This window comes from Mustela lutreola, chromosome 6 (assembly GCF_030435805.1).
Source record: "Mustela lutreola isolate mMusLut2 chromosome 6, mMusLut2.pri, whole genome shotgun sequence".
Classification (NCBI taxonomy): domain Eukaryota; kingdom Metazoa; phylum Chordata; class Mammalia; order Carnivora; family Mustelidae; genus Mustela; species Mustela lutreola.
Genome location: NC_081295.1, coordinates 136693110 through 136706881, shown reverse-complemented (window position 1 = coordinate 136706881; position 13772 = coordinate 136693110). Strand labels below are relative to the sequence as shown.

The 13772-nt window shown below is 42.6% G+C and overlaps 1 protein-coding gene across 2 annotated transcripts in view; it reads right to left on the bottom strand.

Annotated features, from left to right (window-relative positions):
- The window catches only part of CDYL (chromodomain Y like), a 243814-nt gene that overhangs the window by 228716 nt on the left and 1326 nt on the right, over window positions 1–13772 (bottom strand). For both annotated transcript variants that reach the window (XM_059179156.1, XM_059179158.1), the window contains exon 2: window positions 5770–5909. In XM_059179156.1, coding sequence (XP_059035139.1) covers window positions 5770–5772 — 3 coding nt within the window. In that variant the 5' untranslated portion in view covers window positions 5773–5909. The remainder of the gene's footprint in view (window positions 1–5769; window positions 5910–13772) is intronic.

Below are 13772 nucleotides of genomic sequence, written 5' to 3'. Positions count from 1 at the left end.
CTCTTACTTTCTATAAGAACAGGTTGCTTCGGAGTAAAAAGGTTGGCGGAATGCTGTAGAGTAGATCCAACAAATAACTCCATGCCACCCAATAGATATCCTCACATTATTTTGCTGGAATTATTAAGGGAACGAACAGATGCATGGCTTAAACACAGGACCACTCATGAAAGTAGCAGAGCTAAATACTCTAAGATTTAGACAAATAGCTCTTTAACTCTTAGGCTTCATTAATTTTAAGTTAACTAAAGACAGACCAGGCCCAGAGGCATAAAGAACTAAATTTTATTTCTATTTACTTCAGCAAGGACTAGTTATAGCTCAACACTCAGTTTTTTGGTACTAGAAAGTTATCTCAGGAAAATGGCACGTGTGCATCTAAAATAATGCTTTAAGGGGTGCCTGGCTGGCTCAGTCACTAGAGCATGTGATCCTTAATCTCAGGGTCGGGAGTTTAAGCTCCACATTAGGTGTGAAGCCTACTTAAAATGAAATTCAACAAAAACCAATGCATTAAGATTTCTCCCGTATTTTAAAGTCTAATTTTTTTAAAAAAAGATTTTATTTATCTGCTTGAGAGAAAGAGAGAGAGGAGAGAGAGAGAAACAGACCCCCTGCTGAGCAGAGGGCCAGACATGGGGCTCCATCCCAAGACCTGAGATCATGACCTGAGCCAAAGGCAGATGCCCAACTGACTGAGCCACCGAGGCGCCCCTCTCCCATATTTTAAATTGCTAAACGCAGAGACCAACTTTATATCTCTTTGGGCCCCTGCAGATCCCCCTCTCTGTTCTGCTCTGTTCTGCTGGCCTGGGGTGTTGACGGATGAGAACTCCATCCAAGGCTTCCTTCCTCTGCCTTCTAGTTGGATTTAGACAAGGGGAGGCATCGATGCAAATCTGGAGGGTCGGGGGAGAGAAAGGTTTAAGTTCCCTCCCTCCTGGGTTGTTGTGAATTCAGGAGGACTGCCCTCACTCAACAGTTGCCTTGAGTTTTGATAATTATTCCCTCCCCTACCTCTTCAGGTCTGACCTCTCGCCACTGTTGCTAGCCCAGGATCCTGCCCGACATCTTGCTGGGTTCCCTGACTCTGCCCATATCTCTGTACATAACGTCCTCATGAAACTCTCCACGGATGACCCTGTTTGGCTGCGCCATCTGTCTCTTGCCTGACACCTGACCGACTTCTGTCCAGCACGGTGCTTAATACACAGCAAGACACTCAATAAAGGCTTTTAAAAATCAGTGAGAAAAGAGTGGGTCCGACTCTTCTGATATTTGCATTCAAAGACTATTTATACTACAGTGACCAATTGTCCCTGTTTGTTTGGGTCTGAGGGGAGCTCCCAGGATGTAAGACTTTTCATTTTAGATTTGGGACACTTCCGGGCAAACCAGATGAGTTGGTCGCTGGAGCATATACTCTTTTAAAATTTCCTGTTCATTCTGAAAAAGATTACTTTATCTTTGAAAAAGATTTCTAGGATCATATTTAAGCTGAAGTTACTTTACTAAATAGAGTATTTCCCACAAATGAGAAAATGTGTGTCTGAAATGCTTCTCTTAAGGCACATTGGTGTAATGTGGACAGAGGATGCAATATTTTGTTTTGTCTGTTCAATTCTGCTTACTTTCCGGAGGAAGTCACCCAAGGAACTAGTGAGACATCAGGAGTGATGTATAAATGCTCACTAAGAAGTTTTGAGTGAATAGAGTGGCAAAGTACATTGCAGTGAAAAACAGGGCTGCTTGAATATGGTTTCTGCTTTAAAAAACACTTTGTGGGGATGCCTGGGTGGCTCAGTGGGTTAAGCCTCTGCCTTCGGCTCAGGTCATGATCCCAGCATCCTGGGATCGAGCCCTGCATCTGGCTCTCTGCTCAGCAGGGAGCCTGCTTCCCCTTTTCTCTCTTCCTCTCTGGCTACTTGTGACCTCTATCTGTCAAATAAATAAATAAATCTTTAAAAAAAAAAACACTTTGGGGCATTTTAAATGATAGTTTTCTGTATTTCTATCCCTCCAGTATGCTGTTATCAGGAGAACATGGGAAAATATTTGCATATTACGAAAAGCATATTTTATTGCTTGGTATAACTAATTCCATTTGTTGGTATATTTTAATTCCTACCAGAATTAAGGAAGAGAATTCCAAAGAAAAGAAAAGAAAAGAAAAGCTAACATTTTAAGAAGAGATCTTTATTTACATGTTGGAATATAGTTATATTTTATTTTTTTTCCAACAGAAACGTGTTTATTCAATGACAATATTAACAGCTATCACACTGCTTTTGTAAATAGACTACCTGGGAGGATGAGATTTAATAGGGTTAGAAATCCACCGTGGTCTGAATACTTTCCAATGCAAGATATTATTTTCTGATAGGAGAGCTTTTGACTCTTCACTGTGGGAAGCCAGAATTGCAAATCTGTAGCCATTTACTCTCCGTTTTTTTTGTTCTACTTGTTCCCCAAATCGCTGTTCCCTTCTAGGAGTTGGGCAAGTTATTTGAAACAAATTGGTAATATTGGCTGCAGTTAAATTAGAATTTAATAATTTATCTCCAGTGTCTTAGGAGAGCTCCCTTTGGTATTATCTGCACACTGAGATGGCTGTTGTCACCATGGTTTTCCAACCATAAACCACTATCAGGCATGTGTGAAAGATACCAACCTAAGTGTCAACTTCAGCTCATTGTAATAAACATCTACTGAATGACTACTATGTGTGAGATGATAATAGAAAATCAAATTTCACAACAGGAAGTTACAAATTCAAACATCGAACTAAGGGAAAGAAGACAATCAGTAGTCACTCATTTTGGTTGCACTTTTTAAAATGTATAGGTATTTTCAGACTGAATTTTCAGGAATGGATTCCCTTTTTTCTTTCATAACCTTGTGAAATTTGTAAGAGTTGAACTCAGTGTTATAAGTAGCATTTTTTAAAATTCAGAGAGATGTGAGAACGCAAAATAAGATCTTAGAGTCCCACAGTAAATTTTCCATAGCTTCCATGGCTTGCCCACAGATGTCCTTGGTAAGATTACTATGCGATACATGTGGCTGAAAATGTGGTGGAGTTTAACTTTGCTGGACTTAGTAATTATTGGGTCATAATCCTGAGTTGTTATTGCCATTGACATGGACGGCAGAAAGGAACACAGGGGCCAGAGACTCTGTGCCTCTGTGGGACAGAGTGGAGGATTTGATCCAAATCCAAATTTTCTTCGGTGGCAGAGACTGTTTTCTTTCTCCGTAATGGCAGTCAAAGGTGTGCTGGGGAAAATGACAGAAGATCTTGAAGATGGAAATTTTGGTGACCACTGCAGTGAAGAAATTGTGCTGACGAAAGATCAAGAAAGTCTCACGTTGCAGATGGACAGATTATCTGATCTTAACTCAAAATGACTCGTCCTGACTAATAATGCTGTGCTTTGAGGTTTATCAGTCAAGGGTCAGCCCATCAGAGTTCTCCTGTTTTTGTTGTCTTTGGCTCCAGATGTCATTCTCATGTTCACGAAAATAGGTCATTAAAAGCCATAAAAAGTGAATATCTTATTGATTAAAGCAATTAGGTAATAGCTCAGGTCTTTTAAGAATGGAGGTCAAGATCAGTGTATGGGTGGCGGGGGGAGTACCACCTGATGCGTGAGGGGTTCTTAAAAGAGAGGCAAGATGAGGTCAAAGCGTAAAGGTTTGAGGTTAAATTTTGTCCAAGGGCAATACGTATTAATCCAGTGAAACATATCTTTCGACCCTGGAATTCCACTTTTTAAGAACAAATATTAAGGGAGAATGCCAAAATATGTGCACAAAATTGTACGCACAAGGTTGTTTATCACAGTATTGTTTAAAAGCAGTCTAAAAGTGAAAATGACCTGAGTATCTATCAATAAGGGCTTGGAATTCTCTGCCCCAACCCAAAATGATGGTACAGATCTATATATCAAGGAAGGTCAGGTTGTATTATTTACAGAGTTAAAGAGAAAATAATTCCAAAAGTTATGTCTAATATCATCTAACTGTTGTTTAAAAAAAATATTCAAGTAGGGTATCTGGGTAGCTCAGTGGGTTAAGGTTCTTCCTTCAGCTCAGGTCACGATCCCAGGGTCCTGGAATCAAGTCTTGCATCTGGCTCTGGGCTCAGTGGGGGGCCTGCTTCTCCCCCTGCCCCTCCCTCTGCTGCTGCACTCTCTTTCTCTCTCGTTCTCACTCTCTCAAATAAATAAATAAAATCTTTCAAAAATATTCAAGTAAAAAAAATTAGATATTAATTTGCCTTTTTTTAAAAAAAAGATTTTATTTATTTGACACAGAGAGAGAGAGAGATCACAAGTAGGCAGAAGAGCCAGGCAGAGAGAGAAGGGGAAGTAGGCTCCCCGCTGAGCAGACAGGCCAACGACGCAGGGCTCAATCCCAGGACCCTGAGACCATGACCTGAGCCAAAGGCAGAGGTTTTAACCCACGGAGCCACCCGGGCGCCCCTAATTTGCTTTAATTATGTAGCAAAGCGTGGTACGATAAGTTATATTATTTCTGGGTAGTAGGAATACAAATGGCTTTTCTAAAAACTTGTTTTATACTTCTGAATTGCTCAGGTATTACCTTAAAAATAAGAAAAACAACAAAACCAAAAAATTTTGCATTTTAAAAACTGAAAGATAACTGTGCCTAAGCAGAAGTCCTTGACCATGGGTCATGGGTGCCCCAGTCGCAGCAGGAAGTCTTTCTGCTAGGAAATGAAAAGCCCCAGCTGCACATGGCCTCTGGAAACTGTAGCAGTCAAAGCATCCCCAGAGCCCAGCGGGAGACACGTGCTTTCCAACAGGACTTTGGACTCTGCTTCTCACCCACCCCTTTCTTCCTGGATTCTGACTCCAGTCCTCACTGCACCCCACTGCTTCTGAATGCCCCACTGATTTCCAATGCAACATTCCCCAAACTGACTCGGATCTCCACTCTTCTGAGGATGGAGCTCTCCCTCATTTGACCTCCCGTGGTTCTTCGTGGCCTCTACTGGGACACCTGTCTCAGGTGACCTATATCGTATTGACTTGCACACCTGTCTTATTGCCCTTTCAGAATGAAAGCTCCTTGAGGCACTGTTTTTTTGTCTTGCTCCAGGCTGTCTCCCCTGAAGCCCCAGGGTCTGTGCTCTTCTGGTGGGAGGTACCCAAAACCATATACAGTAAATCAATGAAAGAACGGACAGATGATTTCTGCAGGTTGCTAGCTCTCATGACATGGGGGCTTGCTTATTATTTCTTAGCCCAGCAGAAAACCACTTTCTCATTCTATTTTGCCCTGTCAAAAAATCCAGGCATGCCTTAGTGGAGATAAGGCAGAAAGAATTAGTGCTGCCTTCTCTGATACTTGTAAACACTGGCTGTAGGATGTGCTATCATTTGACTTGGAGGAAGTGGAAAAATGGAACCTAGCCAACTATTGCTTAGGTCATTAAAAGTTATTAAAGAAAGCAATAAGAGACTTGAAAGTAACCATTGCAATAAACTGGAAGCACAATCTACCAAAAAAAAAAAAATTAATTTAGAGGAGCCAGATGGAAGAAGATTTGGAGAATGGCAGAACTGTAGGAGAGCGGGAGCCGTCGGAAAAGCTCTAGAATGATGGCTACGGAATAGCCAGAATGCTTCCGTTGAGCCATTTCTGCACAGATACTGGTGCAGTGGCTATTTTTAAATACAAGGGGTCCTTCTAAGAATTCTGCCCTGCTGCAGCAGAACCGATTCAGGGGCTGGACGGTCTTACCATCGTTTCTCTTCAGAAATCGCTTCCTAGTAGTACTCCCTGTATTGCCTCTTCTTGTTCCCGTTTCCCCCAGGCCGGTCTGTGTCCTGCCTCGAATGCCATACACTTCTTCCGGGGGCTCTGCGTTCTCTGATCACCACCTGCAATTACAATCCCCGCAAGGGGAAGTTACCAAAGGAATTGGGAAACGATGTCTCGCAGCATTTAACTACTTTCCACAAGGTCTGTATTGAATTTGAGAGGGAGCCAGCATTCTCTGCTTGGGCCGGCGGAAGCAATAAATACCAGTAAGCACTGTGTGATGCATTGCATTTAAAATGATAAAGGATAAAACACAATTTTCAAAATTGTCAAACCTGCTCTTCCTCACCACAGTAGATGTCAATATCTTGCTTACCTGTCACGTGTAATGAAGTATTGTAATATATACTGAAGAGTTAGGAAGCCAAGGGCCCTGGTATTCACCAGGAGGGTCAGAAGGTTATGAATATTTGTAGGCATGACATCTTAAGGACCAGCTCAGTGCCTCTCTTTACCTCATCTAATAGACTAGTGGATATAACGATGACGAGAGACGGCCCCTGTCCTCAAATGTAGTAGGGTTACAAAGACATAGCCGAACATCTCACACAAAAGGTCTGAGAACGAGGAAGTAAAGTGGTGTCCAAGCAAAGAGTAGGAAGTGATTCATTCTGAGGTAGGGTGAGCAGGAGGAAAGGTCCAGAGGCATGGACAGGTAGGTTGTGTTTTCAGAGCAGGGAGCGGGTTGGCTTGCCTGTGGCAGAGGGTGTGTGGAAACATGTAGTCAGAGATGGTACTGTACCTTTTGGAATCAGTTTTGGATAAACAGAAAAACCTGAAGTCATTCCCCTTGGCTTTTTAAGATGCTCATCTTGAAAACTATTTTAACTCAGGTCATGTACAGCTGAGCAGAACCCTAACTCAGATGGGACATCAAAATCACTGCTGCCAACACAGGGAATGCGGAGAAATGAGTTTTCCCTGAAATAGTAAGAAAGCTTAAGGAATTCAGTGATAGTCAGGGCTGCCTGACACTCCTGGCTGGTCCTGAGGTTTGGTGGTGAATGTGTGACATGACCCTATGGACTGATGTCATCTCCCAACTTGTCCAGCTGTCCTCCCTGGGATCCATATGAATAGCAGCCAATCTTTTACGTCACCGTTTAATTTGAGACCAAATTGTGCTCTTCCTGGAAGCTGCCTTTCTGCTTTAAGTCAGGGAATGCTCAGTTTTCAGCTGAAGAAGTTGGTGGCTGTGGAACATGACCTCTCCCGCCGGGTTCGCCAGCAGCAAAGCTGTGAACGGGCCCCAGTTGGTCTTTGGCCACTTGAACCATAATGACCACCCATTTACTGAGGGCTTATTATCTACCAGGCATGGCATGGAACACTGCGTATGTGCTCTCGAATTTAATCTTCATAACAGCTCTCTGAGCAAGATTCTATGATTCTTTTTTCTTATACTTTTTATTATTATGTCAATCACCATGCAGTGCATCATTAGTTTCTGATGCAGTGTTCCATGATTCATTGTTTGCATATAACACCCAGTGCTCCCTGCAGTACATGCCCTCCTTAATACCTGTCAGGGGCTCACCCATCTCCCTACCCCCATCCCCTCTGAAACCCTCAGTTTTTTTCCCGGAGTCCATAGTCTCTCAAGGCTCATCTCTCCTTCTGATTTTTCCCCTTCGTTTTTCTATAATTCTTATTTGACAGATGAGGAATTGTAGTTTATAGAAGTGAACTTCCTTGAAGTAGTACTGTTAGCGGTCAAGTTGGGGCTTGACACTCTGATGTTCTGACTCTTACTCCCCTTCCACTGTCAAAACCTGATTTCAGGAAAAGCGTTAGAGACGTACTGACGCCAGATGTAAGTATCCATGGAGAGGCAGTGTGAGGTAGGGGTTAGGGACATGGACGCTGTGGTTAACCTGATGTGAATTTTCACACTGGCTCCCCACTTTCCCCGGGTGACGGGACAAACGACCCCTCCCTGCAGCCTTCAGTCCCCACATTTGTAAGATGCTGCTAACAGCTGCACGTCCCTCACAGATTGTCCAAAGCATGGAATGAAATGCTGTACACAACAGTCCTGCACGTGCTGTGCTCTCAGTACATGTGAGCTCTTACTGGCATCCACAAGAAGTTATGTATGCACCGTTCGCTACTGGGATTCGTGTTTTACCAATCAAACATGACTTAAGCTGAAAGAATTGGATCTAATGGTAGAACTTGTAAGAATCTGTGCTCAATTATTCTTTTAATTAAGCAATATGCAAATATCTACTCAATTGTGAGAAGCTCAAATAATATAGGCAACCAAGCTGAATCTGACTCTTCCTCAAGGGGGGGAGCCCAGTGATAAGGGCAGAGGGGGTCCTTCCTTAGCATCTAGAAGTGATGCCAGGCAGTCCCAACTTTTGGGGGTTGGCTTTCCTCCAGCTAGTTTGTGTAAGGATCCTTCTGTCACTGCTCCTATTGAAAGCACAGCTGGGGATCCTGTATGTAAGGAATGGAGGGGTCTGGTGGGCAGAGAAGCACCAGATTTGAGAAGGCAGTTTCAGCCCTGATCTGTCCCTAACCAGCTGTGTGATCTCTGTCCTCACTTCCCAACCGTAGTCTGAAGCTAGAGAATCGTCAGTCCCACCTTTAGGAGCCATTTCACTCTATGTCTTCACGTGATAAATGCAGGAATGATGAACTTCCACGCTAATGGAGTTCCCCAGGGTCACATACTTCTTGACAGAGCTAAGACTAGAAAGAACCCCTTCCTCCTCGTTCTCAGGGCCTGGATAACTGTAGTAAATGAGTGGTGAATGCTGTTCTTTGTTCTCTCATCCCATTTCTCATAAACAGGAGTCCTTTTAAGTTCTACAATCCTCTGGTTCTACCCTCTAAAACTTTTCTCGCTCTCTGACACAAGCAGAGTTGTCCCAGACATGAGTGGGTATATAAATAAAGCCTCTTTCTGCCCTGGCTTGGAAGATCCCAGTGTGACAGGACACAGGGCATGAGAGAACCCACCTTCAGCAGCTGTCCTGGTCACGAGTGCCCTTCAGCTGTGCCTGGGAGGGTGGCCCTACCCACCCACGACTGCCCTGTCTCTAATCAAAGCCATCAGCTGCTGAGAATAGAGATAGCCTCTTGTGTCGACACAACCTCTTCTGTCTTCTTCACTCCCCTTCTTTATTTCTACCTTCACCTGAGACCCTGCCAAGAGCCTTGCCCAGGAAGAAATTCAGAGGAAGTTCTGGCATCTCTGCCACCCCTCCACCCCTTCCCAGGAATGGAAATTTACTTCAATGTCTGCCAGTGCATTAGGATAATAGAGATTTCATTGCTCGAGTGCAGAATTCTGGTTCTTTTGCTGCCACATGCCACTAGCCTGAAATCCTATAGCTTGATAGAGGCAAGAGTCTTTTTCTACTAAACTGTTGTTTTTAAATTTTCTACTGCAGTGGTGACTTGCCCTCTCCTGTAGCCTCTGTTGAAGCCTCACACCAGGCCAGCTCAGATATGCACTTCCTACATCCACCGGGAAGACAAACCCACACCCACCCCCAAAAGATGATCATCAAGGAAGATTTTCAGAAATTAGCCCCAGTGTCTGAATTACCCTGAGCTGTTCTCTGGGCTCTCTCACCAAATCTGCCAGGTGAATGACCCACCCCTGAAAAAGACATAGCTCGTAAGGCAAAGTCAGAGAAGTGAGAACAGGGCTTTCTGCTCTCCTCAAGGAGAAATCTGAGGAGGTCCCAGTGTGACAAGATGGAGCAAGAGGGGAGCCCAGGAGGAGAGAACAAGGAAGCAGTCATGATTAAGCAACCAGACACCAGGAGCTACAGGGTTCAGTGGGCTTGAGTGATTTTTATCTTAGCTCTGCCATTCACTAGGTGTGGGACCTCTAATAAATAACTTTTGTCATTTCCTCATCTGCAACAGGAGAGGGTTGGGTTAAAGTGGCCCTTCTGGGGAAAGCATTCAGTTAGCACACCATTTCTTCACCACACAGGCTAAGGGCTGGGGTGGTGCAGGAGGGGGGAGAATCTTCCGTTGTGGTTCCCAGCCTTGAGGAGTTTGTGATCTTGTCAAGGAGACCAGGACATCGACGAGTGGTGGTGATAAATTCGTTGGGAGGGATTATGTGCTGAATCGAAAGGCTTATTTCCACCACAGGAATTAAGGGAGGGGTGAGAGCAGAGGTCTGGGAAATCTTGGAGGAGGTAAAATGTGGGAAGGGCCTTGAAGGGTGGTTAGAATGTAAGGAGGAAAGAGGAGAAAGGAAACTTCCAGGTGACAGGAACATAGAACAGAGACAGCAACAGAATGTGTCGGTGGAATCAAGAAAGGACTGTGTGGACTGAAGAAGAGGTGCCCACTCGAAGAAGCTGCTGAATAGTTTATGCCGATGGGCCTATTATGCAAGGCTTGAAATCCATTTGATTTCTTCCTTCTTTCTTTCATTCATTCCTGTATCTTGACTGGATATCTATCATGTAAGTCATCTAGAAGTCTTTGGGTGGGAAGGTTTTGGAGTAAAGTGCGCACTGAGAGTTCTGTTGTTAAAAGATTTGTTTCTGGTATCTAGGTTTAGAGGTAAATATGATTAAATTAAGAGGACCAAACAGGCAGTGATTCTCAACGCTGGTGGCACCTTGAAAAATTATGGCTACCTTGGCCCCTTCTCTAGAAATTCTGATTTATTTTGTCTAGGGGGAAAGTCTGAGCATAGTCCCTTCTTTCACGTTCCCTGTATCCCTCCCTCCTTCCTTTCTTTCTGTCTCTTTCTGTAGCTATTGGGGTGTGAGGGGGTAAGGGTCTGAAATAAAACAGTAGCAATTGAAATGGAGAAGAAATTAAGATAAAGAGTTATTTTAAAGATAAAAGTGCCAGGTACCTTGTTAATGAAACATAGGGAATTAAAGAGAGATTCCATTCATTTCTTCAAAATACTTGTTGGGCCCATACCCTACACCTCATACTGAATCGGAAGCGACAGGAAATTCAGATGGCAAGACCCTGGTCCTGTCTTCAAGGAGCCAATGCCTAGGAGATGACAAAGAAAATAACTCTAATACAAGGAGAATATGGAAACTGGATGAAGGGAAATTTTTTTAAGGTGTAGAGATATACAGGGAAGAGAGGGGTAGAGTGTCCCTCCAGTAGACACAATGAAGAAACTTCTCCACAAAGGTCCTGTTTAGTGGGAGCTTGATGCATGAGAAGGTGGGGTTGGGGACAGAATCCCCTAGTGGGAGTCACAGTGAAGTGAAGGTGTGAAGACAGCTGGGTGTAATGAAGGGCAGAATTAATGCATGGCCGTGAGCAGTCTGATCTCTAAGAAGCATGTGGTGTGTGGAAGGTTTGACAAGAAAGGTAGATTAATGCCAGAAAAGGCTTGATTTTTTGTGTGTTCCCTCTTGAAAATGTTGGCTATGTTTTATTTCTTGTCCTTAATCATGTTTAAATGAGTGCTCATTTTATAAGTATTACTTTAAACGTACATAAAAAGTTTATCAATTTTCTGCTTATACATTATTTTACAGCTTTAAAATGTTTAATTAAAGAATAGTAGATATATCAATGTGATATAATTATTATAAACACACATACACCTAACAGTATAATCTTAGGGATTGTATCAAATAAATGAATAGAAAAATATACATAAATTAACTACTGTAGTTGGAAATGTTTTAACATGCATCTCGAGGAACTGTGGATCAAATAGAAACAAAAATAGCATGGGGGTGCCTGGGTGGCTCAGTGAGTTAAAGCCTCTGCCTTCAGCTCAGGTCATGATCCCAGGGTCCTGGGATTGAGCCCCACATCGGGCTCTCTGCTCAGTAGGGAGCCTGCTTCGCCCTTCTCTCTCTGCCTGCCTCTCTGCCTATTTGTGATCTCTGTCTGTCAAATAAATAAATAAAATCTTTAAAAAAAAAGCATGATATGAATGAGCTGAAAATACATATATACCTAAAAAACAGAAGACATATTCTTTTTAAATATACATGGCACATTTACAACAGGAGACATTAGTATTAAGCTATAAGTTCCAGAGAATCAATCCCATTCAGACAACGCAATTGTGGAATTAATGTTTTTTAAAAGATAGCTAAAATAAAATCCCACATATTTAGAAAGTAGGTTACATAAGATTAAGTGACACTTGGTTTAAAAAAATATTTGGAACTAAATGAAACAATAACGATAGAATTTGTGTAACACAGTTAAAGCAGTACTTAAAGGCAAACTTATAGCTTTAAATAAACCCAGTAATGAACAGGAAAGATTGAAAACAAATGGTTCACTACTTTACACCCATTAAGATGACTACTGTCAAAAAAGCAAAATAACAAGTGTTGTGAGGATAATATTAACTTTTTAATTAAGGTATTATTTGTATGCAATAAAATTCACCCATTTTAGAAGTCAGATTTTTTAAGGATTTGGATGACCAGAGCACATATAGCACAGTAAAAAGTCTAACAGACTTGGCATTGAATTGTTTTGCCAAGCATGTGACTGTGGACAAATTACTCAAGCCTCACGGTCTCATTTTCTCATCTTCAACCATGATAGGACTACATCTCCAGGGGAATGTGAAAAGGATAAAATAGTGTTTATGTAATGCTTGGTGTATAATAAGGACGTACGAGGTATTTGTTCACTTTCTATTTTGCTCATCAGAATCCTCAAGGGCAGGGCCATAGTCCCTGCATGTTCACATGTACAGTTAGTAAAGTTTCAAATCATTGATGTAGGCAGCGGGGACATGATTAGGGTTCTACATGGGGACTGTGAGTCTACGGTGGCACTCATTGGGCCTAGAAGCCGGGGAAAATGTGGGAAGGCAGAGTTTGGAGAGCAGATGGGAGACTTGATTTGGAGGGGATAGTGACGAGCTTGGTTTTAGTTAATGTTTGGGTATTCATCAACAAGCAAACACTGACTTAAGCCTATTTTAAGAGAGCCCCTGTATTTCATACAGAGATAGATGCATCTTCACTTCCCTGACTCATAATTTAAGGAAAAATTCTTGGAAGGTTTCCTGTGACCTCTCTCTTCCTCATCTTCTGGCTGACTTGGTGGTAATACTGGTAGGAAAGGTTAGGTGTTTCCAATTGACTGTGGGATACAGAGCTCTCAACCATAGCTATATCACTGCAGTAGGGCCTGGTTGGATAATTAAAGGCTTTCATTTTTCTTTTAGGATCTTCTAGCCTGGGACCCACAACCACTTCCTAGCCTAGATCTCATTCTTAATACAAATCCCTAGACTCAGGTGCTGGTTCTTCTTTTTTATAACACTAGGAACTGCCAGGCAGGGTAGAATAAACACGACACCATGATATCATTCATTTAGCATGATTAAGTAGCTGTAACAATGGTCATCCGAATGGCCTGCACAGAGTTCCTGCTCATGTTTCCTGGACAGGCAACTTCTTGGGGCAAATACATGCCACACAGACTTATGCTAACTATCACATTATCACAAGAAGAGAACTGTCACCAGACCTTGAAAGAAGAAAATATCCCTTTGTTTCTTGTTTATATCCCCATTTTGTCTTGACTTTAGGTACATGGTCCCATGATAGGGAGAATTAAACTAGGCAAGGTGGTCAGAGAGTGAGTGTCCCAAGTAAGAGCTTATTGATGCCATATTGGGAAGGAGAATGGAAGGTAACCGTGGTAGGGTTAACGGTTGTAGACTGCAGGATGGGTGGGGAGTGTTCAGGCTTATGAGCATGGAAATACTCAAAACATAGCTGGCACTGTGTAAGGGGAGGTTGGAGAGATAGGTAAGGAATTGAATAAGGCATCTAGCTAGCTAGATTTATCTTTGCCCTAAGATCAACAGGATGGCATTGAAAACTTTTTTAAAAAAACTTTTTAAAGCCAGGGGGTAAAATAATCAAGATTCTCATGTTGAAAAGATCATATGGCTGCTGTGCAATGACAGGATTAGAGCAGGGTTA